This window comes from Anguilla anguilla, chromosome 5, assembly GCF_013347855.1.
Source record: "Anguilla anguilla isolate fAngAng1 chromosome 5, fAngAng1.pri, whole genome shotgun sequence".
Classification (NCBI taxonomy): Eukaryota; Metazoa; Chordata; class Actinopteri; order Anguilliformes; family Anguillidae; genus Anguilla; species Anguilla anguilla.
In genome coordinates, this window is record NC_049205.1 from 56,626,855 (window position 1) to 56,653,980 (window position 27,126).

At 49.1% G+C, this 27,126-nt stretch overlaps 1 protein-coding gene across 1 annotated transcript; it reads right to left on the bottom strand.

Annotated features, from left to right (window-relative positions):
• Nucleotides 1–83: 83 nt before the first annotated feature.
• On the bottom strand, nucleotides 84–27,061 carry cmtm4 (CKLF-like MARVEL transmembrane domain containing 4). The gene is made up of 4 exons (XM_035417484.1): nucleotides 25,818–27,061; nucleotides 14,332–14,508; nucleotides 6,181–6,279; nucleotides 84–3,651 (listed from the first exon to the last, which is right to left on the bottom strand). Exons 1-4 carry the CDS (start codon nucleotides 26,001–26,003, stop codon nucleotides 3,487–3,489), a joined length of 627 nt encoding a protein of 208 aa, XP_035273375.1. The 5' UTR covers nucleotides 26,004–27,061; the 3' UTR covers nucleotides 84–3,486.
• Nucleotides 27,062–27,126: the final 65 nt, after the last annotated feature.

Sequence of the window (27,126 nt, forward strand, 5' to 3'; positions counted from 1 at the left end):
CCTTCATCACAGCGAGAATAAATGAACCGTTTCAGATAAACCCCGAGGACCTTTCAGACAGAAGGAATATTGCTGGCCAGTGGTGAGGGCAGAACAATTTATTCAAACACAATTTTTCTAGGAGTGTCACACACAGTTTAAAACAAATGGTTAGTGTTGGTAAATCTACATAAAAGTCTATAAATACAAAAATACATATTGGAGAAACGGTTTCATATGAGAAAAGAACTGTACCGTTTGTTATATGTTAAATTAAATGTTTGTTTTTTTTTTTTTTAACACACTCATGTTGTCCACGTTTATCCTTTGTGGTGAATTCTACCAGACAATTTGATTTGTATTCTGAATACAGTCGATGGAATCTCTTCGTGGTAAATGAGGCAGGTATCTGGTGAAGTTCTGACGTTACATAAATACGGAAACATATATACACATTACAGAATATCAATGCCGTCGGCTGAATATTTTCACCTTGAATTGTCAGCTAGCAAGACACCGTCCCACGAGCCACAACTACACGAAAGCGAGAGCTAGTATTATACGCAGGGACGGCTTGCCTGTTAGGTCTGCGGTCTTGCTGGTTATGAGCGTTTAGCCTCAACACAGTGAAAAAGGGATACAATACATTTACAATCATACTTTTAGGCTGTAGCACGATCCTTCATTGATTGAGTCTTCAGTATTGAGTATTTGTACACACTGACGTAGCGGTATTCAAAATGTCTCCGTTGATAAAATAATTTTGATAACTGATAACCCCAATCCAAACGACACGCTACAGGTCTCATTACACTGAAAGGTATTACGCAAGTATTACTTTTTTTTAATCACTTTAAAAAAAGGCTTCTGTGTACAACATTCACGGATGAGCAGATTGTCAACATTAACACGCTAAGCACTTCAAATGAAACATTATATCCTCTCTGCTGCCGTTGCTCGTCTACTTCATTTGACATAAAGTTTCAGAATCAAAACAGAATCTTTGTTGCCCTGAAATTCTAGACTGCTTAAAACACGATTTTATGATTTTCATGAGAAAACTGGTATTGCTCAAGCAATGATATTAACAGGGCAAGCCTTCAATTCATATATAGACTGACATTAGCTAACACTAAAACAAGCCATATGACAAACACCAAAAAAAAAACTTTAAAAAAAACATACAACTCAAGACACTGTGTCAGACACAAGTGAGACATTTTGGTCTTAACCCCCAAAAAAACATAACATGATTTACGGTAACTTCCCTCAAGGTATTTATGGAATTAAACCTGGTCCTTTATTTGTGTGGGAAAAAAAATATTGACACACAGCATAAATCTTTTTAAGTTTTGTCACACAGTTGTGTATTTATAAGAGGATAAGACGAGTGTGGATCTGGACCACAGCGCCTGCTGGTCCTGTTGGGTCCAGTCAGGACACCACAGTCCTGTGTCCGGTAACCTAAGGCATCGCTGGTGAAGGGAGCATCTGACCTCCTTTGACAGTGCAAAGTCCATACGAGCAGCGAGCGTGGGCTGGCTGTAGGCCACACACAGGCAGCCATCGCTAACGCACTGCAGACAATGGACACGATTGGTCCTGAAAGGTCCACTGCACTCATGATAATCCACATGTGCACAAACAGTCTGGAGAGGTGGAGACCACCAGGAGTCTTACACACAGCAGAGGACAGATCCCTCAGTTCCACAGACTCAGTTACTCATACACAAGCAGACATGCACACACACACACACGTACACTCCCTCACACACACACACACCCCCACTCTCTCTCATATACACATACACTCACACACTCAATCTCTCTCTCATACACACCTCAAACACAAACACACAAAAGATATACATAAACGTGGACTTAAAATCCTTCAGAGACCTGTGCCTGACTGACTGAAGGACAGAGCCCTAATCAGTCAGGTGTACAAGGCCTCAGTTCTGACCCGTCACACATCGCCCATGCCCATAAAAGGGGCTAGAACCGCAACACAGGCCTCCTTCAGTTCCTTTAACTTCACTGCTCACCAATAAAAATCTAATTACCAACAAATTACATTGTGCCACCGAAAAGAACTTCTCTCTGCTTGACCGGCTTCATCAGCAAAGTCAAACAGCACAAATAAACTACATGCGCCGCATCCACACGCCAAAAACGGAGCGGTCCCCATTACAAAACCCCTCTAACACGCTACAACGGCAGACATTTCAAACACACCACCTCTGCCTTCCCATAACCCACCTCACTTCTTGATTTAATATTCGATTTACTGCTGCGCCTAAGTGCTATTTACAGCCGAGCTATTCCTGGTTAACGGCTTTTCCACGCAGTCGGCATGCAACCGCTGTTTTCACAAGCGACACGCCTTCGTTTCAGACATAACTCTTACCGATACTTCTGCGGGTTCGTTTTATTTTTTTTGTCCCAAATGCCTTCGCGCTGGAACGAGCCGAGCGGGGAGCGTTCGCGCTGCGTGCGAGTCCTGAGAGAGCCCCTAAACCACATTCACAGTGGCTTCGGCATTTTCAAAATTCCAAAGCGTACCGCATCATCATCGTCACCCCCCCAATTACACCCCCTTCACCCGCGCTCAACACGACACTGAATAAAACTACTACGATAATCTTTGTGTCACACTTTCAGCTGTTTTCTACTTTGAATGAGATGGCAGATGTCCTTCCGTTATCCTCAAATGCATTAAAACCTTTACCGCAAAGATCGATTTTCCATTTACCTTCCATAAATAAGATATCGCGTGCTATTTTTAAAGGTCTGGCTGTACAGGATGTAGGCGGCATATAGTGCTCAAGCCAGGGGAAACAGGAACAGGAATTTGAACACGCTGATTGTCACAGAGCACTGGTCACTCAAAGTTCATGTCACACACTTATTTAAAAAAGCCTGAGCCTTCAGTTCAGTAACGGCTCGGACACGCTGACGCAGAGTCACATTCTGAGTAGTGCCGCGTCTGAAGAACGGGCTCTCGACGAGGCTGGAATGTCTTCACCCAGTTTTCAGATCAGAATTCCCTCTAACCAAACACAGCAATAAACACACAAGTCTGCTTCCCCGATTCACTCATTGCAGGGGACTTAAGACAAATAAAAAGTGTTTTTAAAAAATTAAAAAATTTAAAAGACGTACAGATAAGGGTTGGAATCTTTACAGTGACTCGGTCGGAATCTTTAGGAAATATAGAGGTTAGGTCCCCCAGCAAAAGTGGTTTAAAAAATACAAGGCCCCGCCCTAATCCAGGTGAACTGATGAAACTGAACGCACAAGAGGACCACAACCAGAACCGGTCCACTGGACCTGGACCGAGTGGAATGACATGGTCTCCGGGTAGAGGATGAGGCCTGTATAGGTGTCCTTCCGCAACTCCGTCCACCCGCCCCCAAAAAACCTGGGCCACCGAAGGGGAATGACAGGGAGGGAGGGGGGCGTGGCTCCGCCGTGCCCCCTCCCCCCTGCCGTCGCGTCGGGGCGGGGTCACTGCAGCTCGGGCTGGGCCTCCACCTCTCCGCGGGAGGCGGTCCGGGCGCGCGTGTACTCCCCGGGCTGGGTCGCCCCGGACCGCCCGTCGCCCTTACGCCACTGCTGCACCGCCAGGAACGTGTTGAAGCCGTAGACGCACATCACCAGGAAGCCGAATATCTGCACAGGAAGTGACAAACAGGAAGCGCGCTCATGTTCTTATCCGTTACTCAGGTAACACTGGAAATAACACTATAACCGGAAATAAACTACATGTAGAATACAGGTCTGTGAGCACTAAGAAAAGGTAGGCCATGGCACATTTGAAGCATAATCTCTGATGTGTTATGGTTCACAGTTCACTCTATATTTGGCTTGTTTCTTCTTTTATTTATTTTTTTAAAGACATCTGACTTTATGCATTTCACCACTGTGGTTTTGTCAGGCACTCCGCATAAGAATCCCTGCCTAATACATTGGCACACGTGTTCACAAATTTAAACCTGAAACAAAAACCACCACGGCTGAAGGCCTGAAACTCTTTGTTTGTGTTTGAAGGAAATCCAAATAGCCAACTGTATCTTACTGTAAAACGAAAACTGACCCGCCCAAGGAATTCTGGAAAAACTAGGCCAAAGGAAAAAAAAAAAGTGGAAAAAAAGAGGGACAATAAAATACACAGCCCCCACTCGCCCCCCTACCAAGTCTGAGGCCCTGAACTGCAGGGGCTAACAAACCCCTCCCACAAATCCCAAGATGTTTAATTACAGCTTCCTGCCGGGAACATCTGCATCGCTCACAACTCAGCACAACCCCTGGCGCCACGCACCCCCCCTCCACCCCACCATCCCATACACCACACCCCACCCCCACCCTGCTCCCGCCCGCCACCCATAACCCACTTCTGCCGACTCAGCGTAAAAACTGCAGGGGGAAATCAAACAAGCTCTGGATCCCCTCCACGCTATAAGTACAGGGGAACGGCCAAAAACGCTTTCATCACATTCAGAAAAAAAGGCTGAAGACACGGAAACAGACAAAGAGTACAGATCCCCAATCTCACACAACACACCTATTATATCATCTACCAGGTGGCTGTATTCACAGTCTCACTATTTATCAAAATAAGGGATAATCAAACTTAAAGCAGGGTCATAAACCTGATTCAGAGTATGTGGAGAAAAAAACCTTCACGGCGAGCACACTCAAACAGGGAGGAATAAAGGGAAAACAAGAAAAAGAAAGACAAAGACAGAGAAGAGCTTGCAGGGCTGGGCTGGTGGGTCTCTGTAGTGACCAGTTCATACGGATGTCAGTAAAATGCAGCTTGGTATTCCCCCTCAGTTCACTTGCAGTTTTAAGACTCAAGCCTTCACTGAGCTGGAATTTTTCTCCAAGGATTTTGGATCATTTCCTGTCCAAACAGTTTGTTTGTGGAAAAAGTTCTCTCAGCATGGCGTCCACCAAAATGTAGGAGGGAAATCATTTGTATGTAATTTAGTGTGTCCCTTGACACAATTGTGTGCAGGCTGTACATCTTGAGGTCTGTAATGCATGTACATATCCACAAGGGGGCAGCAATGCCCTGGAGTGGATTTTATTTATGGGCAGACCCAACTCTTACTGATCAGGAACGACACTAGTTGAGAACATCAAGAAATCTTTTGATAATGCTTTACAACTACTGTCTACTGAGTATTACACAGATTTCTGCTGATACTTTGTTATATCGTTGTATCATTATTATGAAAGTATTTTGTAATGAAACTACTGTATGTTACTGTAGCCTGGCTTGTCAGGCTGGCAACCTTACTCTGCTATAAGCCTGACCAATGATAACCAATGAGAAGCTGCGTCTTCTCATGAGTCATGACCTTGTGACAGAGGGGATCCGCCCAGAATCTGTGATTGCAGCCAGTGACCTACAACATAATGCTGGTTAAAATGTAGTAAAACCAATCAGGAAATCAGGAAACAAATGGCAGTCTATATGCAGGCGCTCCAGCGAGAGCGATAAGGGAAGTGATGTCACAGAGCCAGACTGTAACCAGCCCTTTCACACATGGATGATTGTCACCAAGTTAAAATAAGAAAAACCCACAGTCCATCATTAACGGTCTTCCACACAGCTGCGACTCTCTCTCTCTCTGTCTCTATGCCCGATTCTGTTTGCTTTTGTACTACTTGCCAATTTATACCCTACTGTTTTTATTGCTTGTTTTTTTCTGTGTTTAAGTATTGCACTATGGCCCCAGGGGCACTATATTTCGTTCTACTCTTTGCATAACCTGTAAGGAGAAGGAATGACAATAAACTATCTATCTATCTACTAGAGGAACAATAATATTAGCATTAAAAAGTTTCAAACAGGAAGTAGGTTTATCTGCTTGTGTCACATGATTAGACGCGTGTAAACTTTGGTTTGGGGGAAAGAGCTGTGACCAAGAGACTAAATAATCTCAAAATCCCCTAACAGAGCCCCACCTCAGGAAAATGGTTCACATGTGCGAACACATTTATGCAACACCCAACATTACACATGCAGCAGTCCAGTGGCTATTTAACATGCTAGAATAATGCCAAAACCATGATTCTGCTATTAGAATACATACAAATTGCTGGGCCCGGGCTATTGTGAGGCGCTGAGGGTCCGGGAGGTTATGGGGTCACGGCCCGGGCTGCGTGAAACGCTGAGGAGGGAACACTCACCACAGCGGCGATCTCGGCCCCGGAGTTGTGGTTCAGTGCGGCGAGGACGATGGAGGACAGGAAGAAGAAGAACGTGCAGGCGCCCGTGTTCACCAGGTCCTGCAGAGACAGACAGAGAGGGGACACACAGACACACACACGCACATGCACGCACACACAGACACACACACACAGACAGACACACACAAACACAGACACACAAACACAGACACACACACACACACACACACACACACACAAACACAGACACACACACACACACACACACACACACACACACACACACACACACAGACAAACACAAACACAGACAGACACAGACACAGACACACACAGACACAGACACAGACACAGACACACACAAACACAGACACAGACACAGACACACACACAAACACAAACACAGACACACACAGACACACACAGACACACGCACAGACACAGACACACAAACAGACACACACACACAGACACAGACACAGACACACAGGCAGGTTAGAAGGGTTAGTGATGTCTGAACTGCTCCACTGTGGAGCTCCTTCACAAACACCCCGCTGGTCTGTCCTACAGTAAAAACACAGTCATAATAATAAAAGTATATCGCTTATTAACACATCCACAGGGTCACGGCCTGGGAGCCTTTACGGAGTGCCTTCCATCCGAGACGTTCACTCTCACAGGGAGCATTTCAGCGAGCTCAGCTGAGACTGAGGTTGTGAAGGGGCAGAATGGGAATGCATTCCCACAACAGAACACTGCAGCACTGCGGGGCATGAACAAGGCTTTCTGGGATGGGGAAGAATGCTGCGTGACCATAACGCTGTCCGGGGTCCAACATGGAACAGGGGACAGGGGACAGGGGACAGGGGGTAGGGGAGAGGTCAGAGGCCAAGGTACACAAAAGTGTACTTTAAGGAGAGAGACAGAGAGACAGAGAGGGGGGGGGAGACAGAGAGAGAGACAGAGAGACAGAGGGGGGGAGACAGAGAGAGAGAAAGAGGGATAGAGAGAGAACAAGAAAGAGAAAATGATAGAGGGAGAGACAGAGGGGGGAGATAGGGAGAGAGAAAGAGGGATAGAGATAGAACAAAAAAGAGAAAATGAGAGAGGGAGAGAGATGGTTTTGAATAGAGAAGAGATGAGACTAAATATCACAGAAGCAGGTAACAGTGCTGGTGAGGGTAGAAGGGAAACTTTTTGGTTTTTGGGAGGGATAGGTGTCCTATACGACAGCAAGGGGTCAGAAAACCAGGGTCCAGTGTGAAGATTACTGGAGGTCACTGAAAGGCAGGATATAGTTATCATTCAGCAGCAGAGAGGGGGCAGTCAAGAGCGCAGTCTGGTCTGCTGAATTCAACACTAATATCTGAAAGATAATGAAAATACAAACATTAAAATAAGAACATAAGCACAAGCTTTGCCAAAATCATTTTCCTTCTCCGTCAGCACGATGTGTACCTAAAATTTAATTATGTCTGGATTTTAAACCGCAGGGGAGGGAATTCGTGAAGGGGGGGGCAAGAGGGGGTGGGGGGGGCATGAGCCAGCTCCCCCCCCCCCCCCCCAAAACACCTCCGCCTTCATCTCCCTGTAAACTAACTGCTCCACCCTTTAATCACTCACACGCAGCACAGAGCTTTCCTTTGGGAAAGTAGTCACACTCAGCTCTGCACCTCTGGCCTTCAAACACGTTCAGCCCTGAACTGCTGAAACCGCTACGGCAGACCTGGGTCAAATACGTACATATTTGTTTTGGATTCAAATACTTTTCTCTGCTCTGTTGATTTTGCCTGGTGTAACTGAGCCTGCCAATATGACCAGAAGGCGGGGTTTGCACTTTTTTGAGAGTATTTCATTGGTTCCAGTGCACCAGACAAGATCGGTAAGGCGTAGAAAAGTATTTGAATCCAAAACAAATACCCATTTGACCCAGGTCTGCGCTGCAGCTGTGTCAGAAACAGCACAGCACGCGGTGTCGTGTAAAACAGCGGCATGACACATCCGTCAGGTCTGCATGCAGGGAAATGAGCCCCAGCGGCAGGCCGTAACGCAGAGACGGCAGTGAGCGCACGGTCACAGGCAGGCCCGACGCTGGCCCGACGCTGTGAGTGTGCGGTTACAGGCTGGCTCAACGCTGTGAGTGTGCGGTTACAGGCAGGCCCGACGCTGGCCCGACGCTGTGAGTGTGCGGTTACAGGCTGGCCCGACGCTGTGAGTGTGCGGTTACAGGCAGGCCCGACGCTGGCCCGACGCTGTGAGTGTGCGGTTACAGGCAGGCCCGACGCTGGCCCAACGCTGTGAGTGCACGGTCACAGGCAGGCCCGACGCTGGGCCGACGCTGTGAGGGTGCGGTTACAGGCAGGCCCAACGCTGGGCCGACGCTGTGAGTGTGCGGTTACAGGCTGGCCCGACGCTGTGAGTGTGCGGTTACAGGCTGGCCCGACGGGAGAATAAGCGGCCACGTGTGACTCGGGAACGAGCAGCATGTGATCGCTAACCCTGGAGTCTCACATGACCACCCTGCAGCCGCGCCTGTGAGCATGCTCTCTCATACACACACACTCACGTGTACACACACACACACACACACACACACACACACACAGACAGAGACAGAGACACACACACTCACGTGTATACACTCACACACACAGACAGACAGAGACGCACACCCACTCACACACACACACGCATGCACTCGCACATTCACATTACAAACGAACACACACACACCGACACGCATACAAACGCAGGACCCAGCAGCCGGTTCCTCCCAGTCAGAACTACACAACGAGCTGCCATCTATTACAGAATGTAGTGTCTTCTCTGAAAAACGTCATTTGAGCAGAGCCAGCACAGACCGGCATTAGTTAAGGACCTGCCTCAAGCAGGGAGCTCAGGACAAGAAGGAAAAGCACAGGCTAGAGAGGCCGAAAGCCCAACTTTAAGCGACAGCGTAATGACATGCCTGCCCGTCTGCCTCTATCTCTGCTCTCACACGCCTTCTGGCAACAGGAAGCTTACAGCTCACAGCAAAAAAGAAAAAAAAAAAAAACACTCAAACTCACTGAATATTCACTGAAAAACATCTGCTTAGCTGAGGCGGCTAATTCTGGTAATTTTCATCCAAACAAAAACGCATGAAAAAGCGAAGCATGAATACTTAATGTCTCTTTTCCCTCCGGGTGGCAGACACCGGGTTAGAAACAGGCAGCGCAAAGCTTTCCCCCCTCAAATCCCCTTTGATCACGCCTTTAGGAATATGAAAAAGCAGAGCGCAGAGACTGTGTGCTGTTTAAGACCATTTAATTAGCACAAATGGCGCTAATTGCTCCCTGGATCACACACAGACGGGCGGGGGGGGGGGGGGGGGGGGGGGGGGGTTTGGGGGGGGGGGGAGGAGACAAATCTCGCCATGCTGCGTAGCGGTGAGTCGGCCGCGATTTCCTCAAGATCACACCGCGAGGGAGGCGGGAACTCCGTGCCGCCGCTCCGCACCGCCCGCTACATCAGGCCTGAGGGGCGGGGCCGACGCGCGGGACACCCTCCGCCCCTCCACCCGTCTTCGCGCACTCGCGGCTGAGCTAGGACTCGGGTGGGCCGCTCACAGAAGAGTCTGAATTCAAAGCCGCTCACATGGGCAAACTGCACCCGTGCAAGATAATCAGAAGAACTGGACACAACTGAAAATGGGGATATTTCACGGAGTACGATTACCGAGCTCGCTGGATAACTGCGCTGACTAAAACCCAGAACAGCTCTTTTTACTTCAGTCCATGTTCCAGATTTGGGAGGGTTCTGGGTTTTTACTCAGTGCCTTTATCCAGCTCACTCAGTAATCCAGCTTTGTGAAACAGAGCCCAGGGCGGATAGTGACATCTATTTAACTCTGAGTGCAAACCCTTTATTTCTCAATCATTTGTAATTGAACATAGTACTACACAACATCGCCTCCTCTGGACGCTGGTGAATCTGCAGTCTGCCTGCACCAGCTGCAGAAGAGGTGCTTCCCTCCAGTGGACAGCAGAGGGAAAAGAAGCAGAGACTGGCTGCACACACAGGCTTGTGTGCCCCAATCCAGAACCTACAGAGGAAGCTTCAGCACTGCCACGGCCCAGCAAGCACTGGGGCACTTCAAACTCTGAGAAAAGTAAAAATAGCAGACAGAAAAATGTGCTTACACTGTAGATTCACAAATGTTTCCTCATGTTTAGGTCTTTGGGTATCATTGTGGTTTTTTTTAACTCCTCAGTAACTCTGGTTGCTGACTGTAGTGTGGGACCCCACAGGGGTCCTTCTCTCAGGACCCCGGAGTGGCTGTCCCACACACTGCCCGATCGCTCACAGGGGTACTGTCTGAATCATAAACTCCTCAGGGTGAGAATATGACCTTCCTGCCCCAAAAGGCCCCACAGGCACAAGTGCCCTTGCATTCCAAGGGGAGGCGCATTTTTACCCTTCCCGGCACACGATTGGCCGAACCTCAAGAACACGGCCAGGGACTCGGTCTATTCTCGGCATCTTTTCGAGGCCTTGTGAGTCCGTCCGTGCAGGCCACACTATTTCTGCTCACATCCTTCCGTAACGCTTCATTGGCTCCTCACCCGAGCGAATAAAAAGCTCCCGGTGTGCCGCCTGCCAATTCCCCATCAGCCTCAAACCCGCGGGCCCAATTAATGGGCCTCCCGCATTAGAAACGCAATGTATTTACAGCAGAGAGGCTCATGGGAGAATCGGAGCGAGCACAATTCCGCCATTCATCGGTGTCTGGTCGCGGTACACTGGGACACAAGGGGAAGGGAGAGGGGGGGGGTTACTCCTGTGTGTGTTCTGCTGTGGCCAGACATCGGGGGCAGTGATTTGTGGGGGTGCGTTTGTTCAGAGACACAATGAGGCTGGCTGGAAGACCAGCGCAGCGTCACGCACAAGAGTAGCGGCTGCCAGCACTGGCAGGGAAACTCACAACTCCGCCCCTAATCCAGTCAATCCAGCTCCTCCCACCCACCAGCACCATCCACTCCTGACACGGACCAAACCTCTAAGCCCCTCCCACCCACCAGCAACACCCACTCCTGACAAGGAACCAACCTCTAAGCCCCTCCCACCCACCACCAGCACCAGACCAAACACAGACCCAACCTCTAAGCCCCTCCCACTAACCAGCACCATCTACTCCCGACAGGGAACCAACCTCTAAGCCCCACCCACTCTCCAGCTCCACCCACTCCAGACCCAGACCCAACCCCTAAGCCACTACCACCCACCACCAGCACCCACTCCCAACACAGACCCGACCACCAAGCCCCTCCCCCACCAGAGGCCGTTAGACAGGAAGTGCCTCCACTTCTTCTGCCCTCATTCTCCTCCACAATATTCATCTCACCCATCATCCTCATCGTCAGTTCTATCCTCCACAGTGCTGCTACTATATACAAATGCAGAAATACCAAATGAATCAAGTAGCCAAATACAATCAAACCGTAATTAATGAACATGTTAAGGAATCTGGGCACAAACACCATAATTGTTCAGCCACTCCTCACCGTTGGTTAAACTGCTAGCCGTTAGTTTTCCCCACACTCGAAATGAAGCACCCTTATTTTCAAGTCAAATCCATTAAAATATCAATTTGCATTTAACTCGTGTTGCTCTAGCTGCTTTGGAAGAAATTACGCAAACTGGGAAATTAATATATGATCACTTCTGAATTGCTCGCTTCCGTTTTGTTTCCCGAAACGCCGAGTTTCTTGGGAGAGCAGAAATTCGGTTTCCAAAAGACGTTTCCTCAGCTCTCTCTGCGATCGCGCAGATAGAGCAGGAGCCAAAAACATCAACAGCAAACCACACAATCTTTCCAGACTGGAAGCCACGGTCCACAGAGAATGCGCTGGAGCTCGGAACCTGCCGGATAGCGAGGCTCACAGCCTCGCCGACCAGACTGGAAATTCGCTTTCTCAACCCATTCTCTTAAGACCGCCATTCTGGTTCCCTACCAAGTGTCAACAAAAGTTACATCAAACGCCTCGTTTCCACGGACGCCATCGCGCCTGGCGCGCAATTGCGGAAAACCTCCTGAGCCGGCTGGCTCCCGGGGATCACGGGACGGCTCGCCGCTCGCGCCAGGAGCGAACCTGCAGCGACGGGGCGGCCTCTCGGCTTACGCCTCAGCCGCGGCGTCACGTTAAAAAAATAAAAAAAACCCCGACCGCAGTCGCCGGGAACGAGGAACCGGGAGAGAGCTGCAGAGCCGTCCGGAGCGCACGCATAAACACAATCCGAGAAGCTCTCAGCAGTCCTCCAGCCGCACCGCTCCAATCCAGAACAAATGAAAACCTACACTTATCTCTGCATACAGCCCTGGCACAGGCAGCTCAACCAGGCAACAGCCATTCACTGAGAGCGACTGAGGGAGGGACGGAGAGAGGCACAGCGATTGCTTTTTCCATTTCCCTCCACACGGCAGATATAGTGATGAATAAATACATAAACAGTGAGTATGTGTGAAGTACACTGTCAGGAAAAGGGGTACGGTGGGGGTCCATTTCTGTTGTCAAAGGTACAATTCCTGTAAATGTTTGCTCACTGGATCATAGTTGTGACCTTAGAATACTAATCTAAAAGGGTAAAGGGTACAATGGGCATAACTTTGAGGGTACTGCCCAAGTGACAAGCCACAGTACCTCTATTGGTAAAAACATTTTTTTCTGACTGTTTTTTTTGGCTGTTGCTTGTTGTGCGGACCGTCCACACAAATTTAAACCACACCCTCGACTTTCCCATGTATAACGTTTTCTCAGACACAAATACCTTCTCCCTGATGTAGTTCCTTTAAGGCTGGAGATATACTAGAACCAGCTGGTGGCGGTGCAGACTGGAATAAACAGGAGAACTCTGGCTGACGGGGTCAAAATAATTAACTTGGTCTGGGCAAAACATCCAGGTTCCAGCAAGGAAAAAGTAAGAGGATTTTGGCCCCGTGAGAAGAATTCAAGAGCTTGGCTGGGTGAGGACAAGGTGGAGGACTTTGGCACAGTGCGGAGAACACTGCGGGCTAGGTCACTAGCCGGGTACGACCGGGAGGCTGCAGCAGTGGGAAGCAGCAGGCCTCGAGCCCACCAGGGGTTAGTGTGGATTTAAGCCCACAAGGTCTTCTTGGGCTAGCGGCGGCAACAGAGGCGCGATGAAAGCTAGCGGCTAGCAGGCGCCTGGCGCTAATGAAGCGGTATCCTGAGGAATCCTGACCAGCTTAATTCTGACCCACCCCTGGGGGGGGGGGGGGTGTGTGCAGGGGGGGGCAAAGCCAACAGAGTCCCGCCGCTGTGAACTCCCATTCAAAGCCCACCGCTGACGCAGCTCTGGCCCCAGCGTCCAGGCCGAAGGGCCCAGCGTGCACTGAGTCTGAGACACTCAGGAACCAGGAAAAATGCAGCTTCAAAAAAAAAAAAAAAAAAAGAGGCCACAGGTTTATTAGGTTTGCGAGTATAATATTTATAGAAACCTGCTTGCCTTCAGTCTTACTGCTGCCAAATGAAGGCCCTGAGGGGAGAACCGTGCGGCGTCCGTATGTCACAGTGCAGGTTCTGCTGCTGGAGATTTACGTGCTGCTTGAGAGTGAGAGAGAATAAAACACTGCCTGCAGAACGAGAGACGCAATCCACACAGCGCAGGCCTCCAGCGTAACGGCTGCGCGGCTCAGCCAGCGGACCGCAGGCGACACAGATGCAGAGGCTGGGAGGCTAACGGACACGTAGCGCCCAGCTAGCGACCGGCTGCTGGCTCAGCTGAGGATCCATCAGCGCTTTGCTAATCGCCGCTACAGCAGACCACTAACGGCAAATGAAAAGACCGCACCTGAAACCAAAAGTCGCTCCCTGATTAAATAAATAATGTATCTGTTTGCAGGTTCATACACATTACAGAGAGACTGTTGATTGGCAACCTGTCTTTGATGACCTCCCCCCCCCCCCTTCACTGTTCACAGTTGCACTTGCCCGGGTTGCCAAAGTTAGCGACTCTGACCAGATGTTGACACAGAGGGACAGCCGGCACCGCCTGCGCTCCACATGCCAGCTCAGTAAGACCAAAGTGCGCCGGCCCCGGGGGGGGGGAGGGGGGCGGAGCCACGTAACCCAGGCGACCAGCGCTACTCACCGTGAGGCTCCAGTTGACGTGGGGCACCTTGGCGTGGAGGCGGAGGCTGAAGACGACGAGCAGGACGCCGGTGACGACCGAGGCGCTGCAGCTGACGAACTCGAAGAAGTAGACGCCGCCGCAGGGCAGGCAGAGCATGATGGTCTCTATGCAGATGAAGGCGATGAGGGACAGGGCCTGCAGGGGGGGGGAGGGGAGGAGGAGCCTGGGTGAGGTCACGCAGAGGTCAGAGCGGAAGTCACACAGGAGGTCGAGTTCTCACCGGAGGGAGACGTTCTTTGTCAGCTCTTTTTCTTTCGACGTAAATTCAAATCTCTTGTGTTCCCGCCGATGGCTCAACATTTGCAAGGGGTCAGAAGTTCCCGGTTTGGCCCGGCTTCATCAGTAAGGCAAATTCAAACGAAGAAGCCAGAAGAACTTGAAGACCCTCCCATATCGTTCAAGCCAAGCCACTGTGCAGCTGAAATTGGGCATGTCGCAGGCAACACGTCCAACACGCTAACTCATCTGAGACGGTATCACGCAAACTTGCCTGTTACAGGAGCGGGGGGAAAAGCAGACTGCAGTGCAAACCCTTCCCCTACAGCATTCAAACAGCCTCCCGCTGCAGAGTTAGACCTGGCCACAGCAATAACCAGGACCGCTGCAGGTTCCAATTACAAAGAATCTGTGACCGTACTCAGCTGTAAGAGAACTTCGATTTTAAGCATACGCAAACCCACATATGCTTTAAAGGTCCAGGAAACTGGATTAAGACCGCGGTTATATTCCCCAGAAGAGACAATGGATTGTCTTCTTAATATTTCTTTAAGGTTTTTAACCCAGTTATACCCAATAAATGGTAATAAACAGTATTTGATTATTGTGACCTGTTCAGCAGACAGGGACGGGGTGGACGTGTGTCCTGCACTCATTAACATTCATAACCGTATGACATGTCATATGTAAAGCACTTCTCGCAGTTAGACTGGAGCCGGTTAGAGCAGCTTGTGCCCTGCAGTCACATTACGCAACCAGCCAAAACGAAAGAAAGCAACATTAGCTGCACAATGGAAAAGCCTAGTTAAACCTGAAGATCAATCTATGTGTAATAACGCTCTAACACTGAGCTGCCGTACACTAACATTAGACTCTACAGTAGTCTGAAACTCTGGAAATTACACCCGAATAAAGAAAGGCTTCGATTCAACATGTCTGAGCTTGAAAGCTTTTTAACTGTCGCTAGCCAACCGTAGGCCTGCTTACCACCACACTTCTGTTCTGTGACAAATTCTCAAAATGGGCACAGCAGATACTAACTGTAAGGGCTGTTTCAATATTGCAGAGACTGTGGGCTCCAGAAATAAAATCTATTTCTTGCCCGTTCCTTCATTTTTGGGAAAAGAAAAAGGCTTTCTCTGCATCCAGCGAAGGGGCAATTGCTTCGGCATTTTCAACTCAGCTTTCCGTGCTCGCAGAAAACAGTGGCAAGAGTATCGTTTTCATTTTACGTGTAGGGAGGGCTTAGCATTCTTGTCAGGTAACTTATACCCAGTTAACCCTGCCCAATGAAACCCTGGCATTTAGCCAAGGGGGGAAAGCGAGCCAATTTCAGCACAGGCTTTTAGATGTTCTTCTTTTTTTTTTTTTTTCCAAGAATCATTTTGTTTTGGTTTGTCAGCAGTTTGTGAATGCAAAAAAGTATTAAAACAACACATCAGCAAAGAATTAGCAGCTTTCAGTTTCCTGGACCTTTAAAAAAAAGTATGGTACCAGAAATAGACAAACTGCATTTTAAGGAAAGACCGTATGCAATTGACAATTAGCCTTATTTTGTTCAGCAAATCATTAAGAAATTATTAGCCAACTATACTAATGAAACTAAACTAATGACTAACTAACTAACTAACGAAAAGCAATTTTAAATTTTATATATGCGCCAAACAGTGAAGTCAAAACTGAGATGTCTACCGAACCAAGATTTTAGTGTGCCCTTGCACCCCTGAACAGTCACACTTCCTAAATACACAGGGAGTCCTTCCAAACCAATCCAATCAAGCCGATTCCCCAACTCCCTCAGATACAGCGTATTAAAACTGACACTGCTCTAACTTAACCCTCGACCGACCACATGCCAGAATAAGAGGTTCCAGCATTTTCTTTCCTTCAGAGAGTCAAACAGGAGGCCTTGCCTGACTGAGCTAAGCTAAGCTAACCAAAGGCAGGGAGGGTTTTCTGCTCCAGCTCCCTCTCTCCCTTCAGAACACCCTTTCCCTGGTCACAGGCAGATGTGGAATTTTTTTACTTTTTTATTTTTTCCGCAGGTTCTTCAAGAATCTGAGAAGGTCAGGCAACGGAAGCGTTTTTTCTTTTCGGGTTGAGTTCTTGTGGACTGACCCTAAACACAGCAAACCCCCCCCCCCCCATCGACATACCAAACGCAGCCAGCCCCCAGATACGCTGAAGGCAGCCGATTTAAATGGCAAAGCATTACATACAAGCCACGGGCATCTGGAATCAAGTGCCACCAAAACCAAACCAAAAAATGCTTCACAACCAAAAACACCAGCAACGGAGAGATTCACAACGAAACACACCAAACAGAAAGCTTATGGATCAGAGAAATGGCACACCAATCACCAGATCCAGACCCTCGAGTAACCCCAAAAAAGGAAAAATACACCCCCGCCCCACTTCACCCACATACACTACCATCACTCCGATAGTCACACCTAGAAATCACCCCACGCTGGAGTGCAATGGAGGTCACCTTCAGAGAAAGTCTCTGAAAGCATGACTGTCTTTACAGAGACTCAAACACACATACAACTGAATAACAGCCTGTCAGAGCCAGCCAGAGACACAGGCCTCGCCCAGCTGGGGGGGTTAACCAATCCTGAGCTCCCAAACTGCTTTCTGGAGCACGGGACGTTATGTTTTCCGCGGTCAGCGTGCTATTTAGAGGTCGCGCTGCCCTGGCCCCCTCCCCCCCCCCCCAGAACGCGGAGCTGGCCCGGGTCGGGGCCCGGAGGGAACGCCGCAGAGATGAATCGCAGACCCGCCGCCGTCAGGCCCGGCGCACCGGACGGGACGGCCCTCAGCTGACAGACCCAAACAAAGAGGCCCCGTCCCAGCTGGGCAGCCTGATTAAATCCACAAGCTCCGCGACACTCAATCAGTGTAAGACACCCTGCTAAACGGGATGGTCCCCGCCAGCGCTCCCGCACAAGCCGAAACCATCCGGATAACGTCAACGTCTGCTGGGGCCGGTGCCAAGTCGGCCCACCTGAGCAACCGGGCCAGGGAAGGGGGGGGTGTGTGGGGCAGCAAGCGTCGCCGGGACGGACAAAAAACCCAAAGACATATGGGATATCTTTCCAGCTTCTCCCTCTCACCCTACCCCCCCCCCCTCACCCCCACCCCACTTTTCTCAGAGGTTTTGAGATATGTGTACCAGATGCTTCCTTTCACATGTCAGATACGGGCCCGTGTCTTGGCAACAGGCAGCTGCACATTTACAGGCCTGGACGACAGAGAGAGAGCGAGAGAGAGAGAGAGAGAGAGAGTCAGACGAGCGCAGTCACATCATGGGTTGCCTGTTCCTCTGATCCCCCTTGCTCAGCTGAGGTGAAGAACCACATTTAACACGCTGTTATTTCACCATGACCAGTGCCACCTCCCCCCGTTCGCTTGACACAACAGGAGCACCTGAAAGCCATTCAACGTGGGGCCCAGGATACATGCGGTTTGTGCGGACGCGTCCTGTGATGTCGCCCCGCTGACAGAACTGTAAGCCCATTGTGCTCGCTGTCAGAGGTGAGCGCTCGGGTCCTTTGCCTTGCTAATTCGACAGGCAGCCGTTTGTTGCCAAGCAGAAAGGCCGGACGGCGACCGCCGACTCCCATGGCAACACCACCTTGATATGCAAATGAGCTCCCCTTCCCGAACAGAAACGTTATCTTTTGACAGGCTGCCACTGCATATGCCATTAGCTGTAGCAGGCCGGGGGACGAGCATGATCACGATGAATCCGACAAATGCGCTTCAGAGAACAGATACGAGCTTGGAAACGATCCCAACCGATTCATAACCATAATTGTGAGTGTTTAAAATACGCACGAAGCAGAAATGGCTCACGTTTCTGATGGCTTCCTGCCCCCACAGGCTTTTCATTTTCATAATGGGAGTTTAAAAGAGGAGTAATAAAAAGAGAAGAGAAGCAAATTCCTTTAATCTCTCGGGGCTGGGAGCACACTGAGGAGGGAGAGCGGGAGTCTCCGGCTGCTCCACACGAGGAGGAAGAGGAGGAACAGAAAAGGCCATGAAACATGCAACCACTGTGTGTGTGTGTGTGTGTGTGTGTGTGCTGGTGCATGTGTGCGTTCACGTGTGTGAGTGTGTGTGTGAGTGTGTGCGTGTGTATGAGTGTGTGACTGTGTGTCTGTGTGTATTCACGTGTGTGTGAGTGTGTGTGTGTGTGCTCTGGCCCTGAACAGCCTCACTGGGACACAGTGCATACATGCACATTCTCTAAATGTTTCATGTGGGGAAAATACATGAAGAATTCCATTAAACCAAACACAAGGAAAGAGCAGAGAGTTCCAGCAGGCCCGTATGAAGGATTACTCTCAGTATGGTCCCGTGCGTTAGAGGCAGCCAGCTGGCTGTTCTATACGGCTCCTCCTTATATGGAAGTGCAGGTTCCAGTGGAGCAGGTCTGAATGTGTACAACTGGGGTCACAGTGCAGATCTGGGACAGCTGGACCCCCGTCCCATTAAAACTAAATGTAACGTAATGTAAAACCAGCCTCCTCAACCATCACTGCACATAGAGCAGACGGCTGTGAGCAGCCTAAACACTGCACTAGCAGCTCTCAGAGCAGACATGTTCTTCTCTTCACAGACGCACCCCTCCTCCATCTCTCTCAGTGAGCACAGATATCCTCCACTGTTTCTGACACACTGAACTGCCAGGCCGTCACTGCTGCTGGAGCAATTACGCTCAAGGTAGGATTACAAACACACCTACCCCACACCCCCCCCAAACCCTTCACCCCTTTCACACACACAATTACAGACCAGCTCAGGCAGAACTCCCTCCCTCCTGAAACCCCTCCCTCCCGCACAACAGCCAACGATCAGCCAATCACATCGGACAGCCACCCGCCCACCGTTACCCATCAAGCCCGGATTACTGTGAGAACTGAGACCGTGCCTGCCCCAGCCGCAAGGCAATTCAAACCCGTCAAAAGCGCTGTGTGTCCAAGCGTGATTACATCAAGCAGCGGGGGGGGGAAGGGGGGGGGGGCAGCAGGCGTCAGACGCGCAGTGGGATCAGAGAGCATGCTGGGAAAGCGTGTAATTAACGTTCACGTGTTTCGTCGCCCTGCGCCTGATTGAGCAGGTTCAGCCGTAGGGGTGCCTGTACCCCCACCCCTCTCTTCTGTCATTCGCTCCACCTGAATATTGTGAATATTGTGTGGAGGATGCCACCTATCCCCAGGCTACAGCTACAGGAACAGAGCCGACCCGCCTGCCTCCTGAGCATGACTAACGCTGTGTGGCTTCCACTGACTTCCCCCAGATTCATCTCCATTCACCTTAATGTGTTTGAGCAGAGGCTAGTATAAACCTCCCTACCAACTACCCTAAGAAAAGAAGGTGGGGGGAGAGAGAGGGAAAGAACAAGAAAGAGAGAGAGAGAAAACAAGAGATAAATTAAGAGAGAGAAAGAGAGGAAAACAGAGAGAGAGAGACGTGTTTCTGGACCAGGTTTAGCATCTGCTAAATTCATTAAAATGCACACACCAGAGATACACACATGGAGAAATGAACTGCTATTGTCCCCTGACAATTTGCAACAAAAAAGAAGAGGAATTGGCAGTGCTGTCACCACTCAAAGATTTACGCACAGAACTGGTCCAGAGAACGCGTCCAAATATAGCAAGGCTTTGTTGTTGCTGGCCCCCATCTTACACGTTGTTAAAAAAAATAACTGAAAAGCATTGCAGAATTGCATGAAAAGCTGAGCTGCTCACCCCGACTGAGAGACACAGTGACAGCGCTCACGTTCTCCGGTGCCCAGATGCACCCTGGGAGCGCCGCTCCGCGAAGCTGTCCCTGTCACAGCTTGGCACAGAAACGGGCACACCGTGTACAAAGTTCACTGGCAGGGGCACGGCTCGGTCCCCGGCGGCTCACTGTCACTCAGGCGCCCAGCGCTGCGGTTTCAGAAGAGAAACCGCCGTGTCATGCCAGTCCCTTAAGGAGGGCGTGGCAGAGCCACTTCCTTCATACTTCAGCCTGGGCGGGGCAGACCTCAGGGACCACGCAGGACTGGTTTGGCAACACCGGCTAAAGCGGGGGCTGTGCGCCTCTTCACCGGCCTGGAGTTTGCCTATTCGCCTTCCTTCCTGTTTGGCTTGTGTCTTTGCCTTAGCGGCCGTACGCGTCATTAATTCAGTGCCAATTGCTCAAAAGTCTCATGCAAGACCAAAAAGACAAGGAGAGCGTGGAAGGGCTAATGGAACTGAAAAACTAATTTGCCTATGACACTGGTAAAGACCCTGGGAAAAGGCACCTCATACACCAATTCTACTTAACTAGAAGACTTGTGATTTCTCACCCCGCCATTTCCACCCCGCTGCAGTGGGGGGCGCTGTGGCTCCGACGCCTGACAAGATGAGTAGTGCTTTGCATAACTCAGTCCCACAGCAGAATACCCTAGACCCTGGTGTGTGCAGACATCTGGAGCACGTCATATTTTACTTGCTTGAAAACAGGCATATTAAAGCACATTACCTGCTACACACAACATAAAACAGACCCGGCCTATTTCAGGTGTCCGATATCCGCGAAGCAGCGTAGGAGGTGGCTGGATGTCATGCTCCGATTGCCATTGGCTGATCCCCGCCTCCCTTAATCCAGTATGAAAGCGCGAGCACTGGCAGTAACCGTAATTTAAAGGAGGGGTGGGAGGAGACCAGGGGATCCATTAACAGAGAGGGGGCATCTCGTTCAAGGAGAAATGGAACACATCTGGCGATGAACAACCAAGGGCAGCCATTTAACTGGGATTAAACCATAAACCATCAGGACTCCACCGGATCCCAGGGGGGACGTTCGGTAAATCATTTGCAAGGCGGTTTAAACAGAGGCCAGAGAATCCATTTCTCAGAGGTCAAGGAGCCCGAGAAGGACTGGCGTGTCCTCATCACCTGCCTTTCGGCCTTCTGAAATTAGAATCCCACCGCAACACACCGATTTCCCGCTGCCCGTTCGATTCAGCTTCACTTTCAGCTGATTGGCCAAGGTGAGTACGCCTACACAATACTGATTAACACTTGAAGTGTATCAAAAACAAGCAACAACTGGAGGTTAAACCATTATGATCTGGGGGATTCATACTCTGGAAGGAACTATGCTGTAGCAAAGAGCTGTTACACCATTAAAAAACGTGCTAATCAGGATAGCAGCAATCAAAGCATTTACTTTACATTCAGCTGCTTCAACAAATAGCAAGAAAGCCATCACTGGTAGCTTAGTTACAATGAGGGCACTCTCTCAGCGGCTATTGGTTGGAAGGTTCTCTTCCCTCCCTGAGATTAGGCTAAAAAGCTATAAAACAACAGGGAACACAGACTTGGGTATTAAAGTGGGCGGACAGAGCTACACCCATCAAAATTCACACAGACCTTCAATAAACATCTGAACATCTTCATCAATATAAAAGGATTTCTGGATTTCTTTTTGTATGGTCTGGCTGGCCAGCAGAGCCAGACACCATGGCAGTGCCCTTAGGTGTAAAGACAAACGCTGTGCAGTGTCATCCCAAACCTTCAGCCTGTAGTAAGTCAGCAAACCCAGATCCTTGGACCTGTTGAGCAGTCTGACCTGGATTTAGGCCGTTTCCGAAAATGAGCATCACGCACCGCTGGGACAGAGCAGCGCTAAGGCAGCAGTGCACAGCTCTGCACAGCAGTCCAGGCTGGGGCCGACACCCGCAAGAGGTCTGAAACGGGCGAGCGGCTACAAGGGCTGACCGAAAAGGCAAAGCTCTCAGCCAATCGGCCGAGTGATATACAACAACACGGCCTTCGGATGGGATGAGAAACACCCCCCCCCCCCCCCCCCGCACAGACTTCATATCAGAGCATCCATTAACCTGCCTGTGGTCAACAAGAGTGAGGTTCAAGTGGAGCCTACACCATTAGGGATAAAATCCCAATCTCCCAGACCACCAGGAGTGATGTCACAAAGTAGCCAAAAGATCGACACATTCTAATTGGGGTGGTGCTAGGCTGCGATGCTATTCAGTGATGATGGTGAAATCAGCTTTTCATGCACATTGACAAGCATAACTTTACAATATCAAGCTTAGGGTTAGGTTAAGGTTAGTTTTAGACCAAAACCATGACCCTAACCTAACCCTAACTCAAAGGCTTAACATATTAAAGCAAAGGGGCCAGTGGTAAAGTCAGTACAGAATATCCTTGGAGAGTGTGAGTGTAAATTAACCCATCTGCCCCTGACAGCTGTGAATTTTTTAGGTTTTTTTTTAACTTTGGTTATGCCAGAAAAGACGTAACTATTCACAGGACGTACCGCAAAGGCCAGAAAGACCACGCAGAGATCAGTCGTTTCACGTTGGGGGGGGCAGGGGGGTTTTTAGCGACGGAACCCGAAAAGGGCGTCTCGGTTAGCGGACAGCTTTCGCACAGACGTGCTACCGCCGGGTCTGGCAGTCGGGTTATTTCCCTTGGCGCCGGGGCCCCGAGTCCTCGTTCGATTTTAATGACTTCCTCAGTTTCGCTGCTTTTCCATTGTGTGCTGTCAGTTACGGGCCCAAGCAACATCCCGGGCCGTCACAAAGGCGAGGGACCGAAATGTGCTTCCTCTGCGGGCGAACTCGGAGCGAGCGGAGCTTTGGGAGCCATTATTTTTTTCAGTCCCCCCCCCTCGCCCCCCTTTTTTATCCCAGACATCTGGTTTAGGTGTACCGCCCCAAACCCACATGAGAAAAATGCTATCCGCTCCCCTCAGGGCTTCTTTCTGTATAAAACTGCACGGACTAGAAAACTGCTTTACGGCAAGAAAGCTTGGTCTGGTGATTGATAACAGCAGCTAGGTGTGGATGCCCCACACAATTTTAAAAGAAATAACTGACTGTTGGTTGGGAAACGTTTTGTGTGCGTTGCATGGGACAGACATCATGGATCAGTTGGATAACTCCAAACCAGCTACAAAATAAAGACCTCATCACCAAATGACATTCTCAAATACCATTTACCATTTACCATTCAAATACACACATTGCAACCAGGTAGAACAGCAACCTCTGTGATCAGGAAAATGAGAAGGTCACATGACGGCTGTAGTTTTTCAAACCCAGGAGCAACACTACGGCACAGTAGCCTTGGACAAAATAATAAATCTAAAGGACTCCAGATAACAAGCTGAAAACTGGTCACATTTTTAATCTGAGCCAAGTCGGCCATGGAGAGGGCTTCCACAGAGAAAATGAAGACGCACAGACAATGGGACCAAAAACAATTTTTGCGCTGAACACGATACTGCAAACTGAAACAGGAGCTCCGAAAATAGTCCCACGGTCAAACGCACACCACTCTGTGACAGGCCGTGTGACCACGTGCCAGACGTAGGACTGACAGCCCAACTGACAGCCTCCGCTACAGAGAAAAAAAATACAATCTCCAACAAAACAGAACCACACACCCCACATGGCGCCGTGTTTTACCCCATAGCAACTGGTTACCTTGCACAGATGGACTCGCCCTACGGCTGAACACCACCCACCTCAATACAATGCTAACACGTTTGACACAATTATCCAGCAGCCACCACAGGCTGTAATACAAGGGCGGCTAAACATTACACGGAACTGCCAAGATTGTGACATCATAATGTCAGTTTTATGAGACACGTAGCTGTGTAAAATACTACTGAAAGTAGTAAAATACTTTATTCCTTTTTTGCTGTGGGCCCTGGTTTGGGAAGCCCTAGCACAGGATATGAGCATTCGCATTTCAGAGCAGTTCAAGAGTGCAAAATGTTCCCTGCTTTGACTTTTCCTAAGACTCTCACACAGTGCAGGACAGACCGGGTCGAGCAGGCCTCGGGCATGGCATACAAAATACCTGCAGCTCGGACAGCCCCGGACAGGCAGGTACCGCAGCTCTGCGGCGCTGTGTGCTGTATACAGCGCTCTCCCACAGAGGAGAGAGCGAGCCAAATGATGCACTCCACCACTCTAATGCATGGATTACCACATTTAGCTTGATTAAATGATTGGCCATCTGCTCGCCACATTAACCGGCAACTTCTTCTTTTTTTTTTTTTTTAAACCCACAAAAAAATTTGGCACAGGAAATGCAATCAATTACAGAAGTGGTTCGCAGCCCTGTTCCTGGGTTCCTACACAATCATCACACACAAGCCTCACAGTTGCTACAGTTTGTGTGGTATTCATTCAAACTTGGAACTCTGAAGCAGGTGAATTACAAAACCATTTTCTACCCATAAATACTGCCCTCAAATTCAAATTTCTGTTCACTCCATTCCAATTCATTACCACTGATGTGTACATATTTATTCATTAGGCTACCAACAGTTGATGAATCACAACATAATAGCATTTCTACAGCAGCTCCAGCACTGTGGCTATTTTACAAATTGCAGTGTACTTGCCAACACCCAATAAATGCAAGGGAGAAAGAATGCTGTCCACAACCAATTACACAGAATTGCTCAGTCAAATAACACTGCGATGCAAATTTTTTTTTCCTTCTTGTTGTAAATGAAACATGAACATTCTAGAACACTTCACCCGCTGCAAAATGTGATGGAGAAGGAACGCTGAGTTGTGACAGATCTGCAGTACGTTAATAAAACGTTTCCTCGAGACAAATGAGAGGGCCCCAAAAGCTGATGTTAAAACACAACACCTTGGCAAAACCTCTACGTCTTGTTAGGACACCAGTGGACAATTTACAGGTGGAAAGTATTAAGCCATCAATCTGAAGTTGATTTAATTCCAGATCACACAATAATGACAATACCTTTTCATTCATTCTGTGAAATATGTGGGCAAAATATCGACAAAGACTCGCAAATTGTACATTCTTACTGCAAGTCACGCAAATGTTTCATCCAATGTCCACATTCATACAATTCCCGAATATTCAAAACCTACATCTACATGGCAATTTCCATTCCGGAATTCCAGGTTTCCATTCACAAATTCCCCCTCCCAGACAGCAACAGGTGAGTTTGCAGGAACAATATTAATAGTAGCCTATAAACACTCTTAAGTGACGACAATATGTTATGTTAATGTTAATAGCCTTCAATACATGGAAACCTATATTCAATGTGTTAGACCAATACTACCACTAAACGCAAAAATGAGCAGATCCGAACATAAGTCTCTGTATTTTTTCCCTCCCCAGAAGTACCATATTGTGTTATAGGTACGTCAGTCTACTTACCACTTCAATTATTTTTAAAATTCCGAAGGTAGATTTCAGGTACTCTGTGTCACACCTGATGTCCCCCAGGACGTTTCTCGAATGCACAGGCTCAGTAGTGGGTTGATAGGGACTGCTAGCCCCAGAGATCATCGACGTGTTGGAGGCCTCGCCATCAAATCCATCCGCCTCCTCGGAGTTCCTCATGATCCAACGAGATGAGTTTTGTTGACCAACACAACTAAGTATAGCCCCGCTTGGGTAAACACAGCTCAAGGTGCGCAGCTCACAAGCGAAATGTCCCACATGCAGACCAAAAACAATAGTCTAGCAGCTCAGTCAGTGGTCCACGTCGCGTAAGCCACTACACTGTTTGTACTGTAGGCTACTTACATTCGAATTAGTATTACGATTTCCTAAATGTAGGCTGTGGACGTCTTAGGCAAAATACAAATTTTCAAACCAAAGCGTCGCACGTGACCCATTCTAAAAGCGTAACATCACTTGTAGAGTCACAGTGCATTAAACCAATACATTCGGCTCCTGTTGGTGAACTGTGTCTTGTTCTGCACGTAGCCTACAGCTGGCACTTCACTCGGATATTATTTTAGCGACACGAAAAACGAACTCTGTTACTTTCTTTTGTTAAACTGCTCGACAAATTCTAAAAATGCCCGTCGCAAGAATATCCGTGAATCGACGTGTTTTCAGCTTGGCTACGTCGGCTATTCTGGAGTTGAAGGCTAAAACGCAGATCGCAATGTTGTTGCAAGTGTAGTCTCCGCCCTGAAAACTGTGCGTTCCTTTCTGCGAAAAAAGGCACGAAACAAAGTAGCCTATTCTCCAAAAAATGCAAAAAGCCGAAAAAATCCTGCAGAGCCAGAGCTTCAGTCCACCGCACGCGTCTCCCCCGACTAAAAGGGGGTTTGGGAATGTGGGGGCTCAAGTTCCCCTCTGTTCCTTGCGTGAAAGAATGTTGCAAGACGTGTATTTCTTGGTAGTCGTCGGAGAAAGGAAATACACTCGGCTATTTCACTGGGAGCCAAGCACAGCCGCGGGTACGGTCCCTAGTGTCGTTCTGTGACCATGACGTGATACACAGGTGGGTACTGGTGACGCCATGGCAGGTATCCACCCTCTTTTCCCGAAAATGTCCTCAAATAAGTAACGTCCGCAACATAATAATAAACTACACGGACAACCAACTGTATGATGCCTTAACGAGTGTCGGTCTGTATTACCCGGATAAGTTGACGGGTATTAAACGACGTAGGCTAGCCTATATCTTTTACATTCGCACCTTGGCTTCAAACAAAAGAGAAACACATCA

Excerpts from the sequence above, each read along its gene's own strand:
- cmtm4 (XM_035417484.1), bottom strand. The coding sequence starts at position 26,003 with ATGAGGAACTCCGAGGAGGCGGATGGATTTGATGGCGAGGCCTCCAAC. Across the intron at positions 14,509-25,817 it reads TTTTAAAAATAATTGAAGTG|GCCCTGTCCCTCATCGCCTT; the intron begins GTAAGTAGACTG and ends CCCCCCCTGCAG. Across the intron at positions 6,280-14,331 it reads ACGTCAACTGGAGCCTCACG|GACCTGGTGAACACGGGCGC; the intron begins GTGAGTAGCGCT and ends CTGTCTCTGCAG.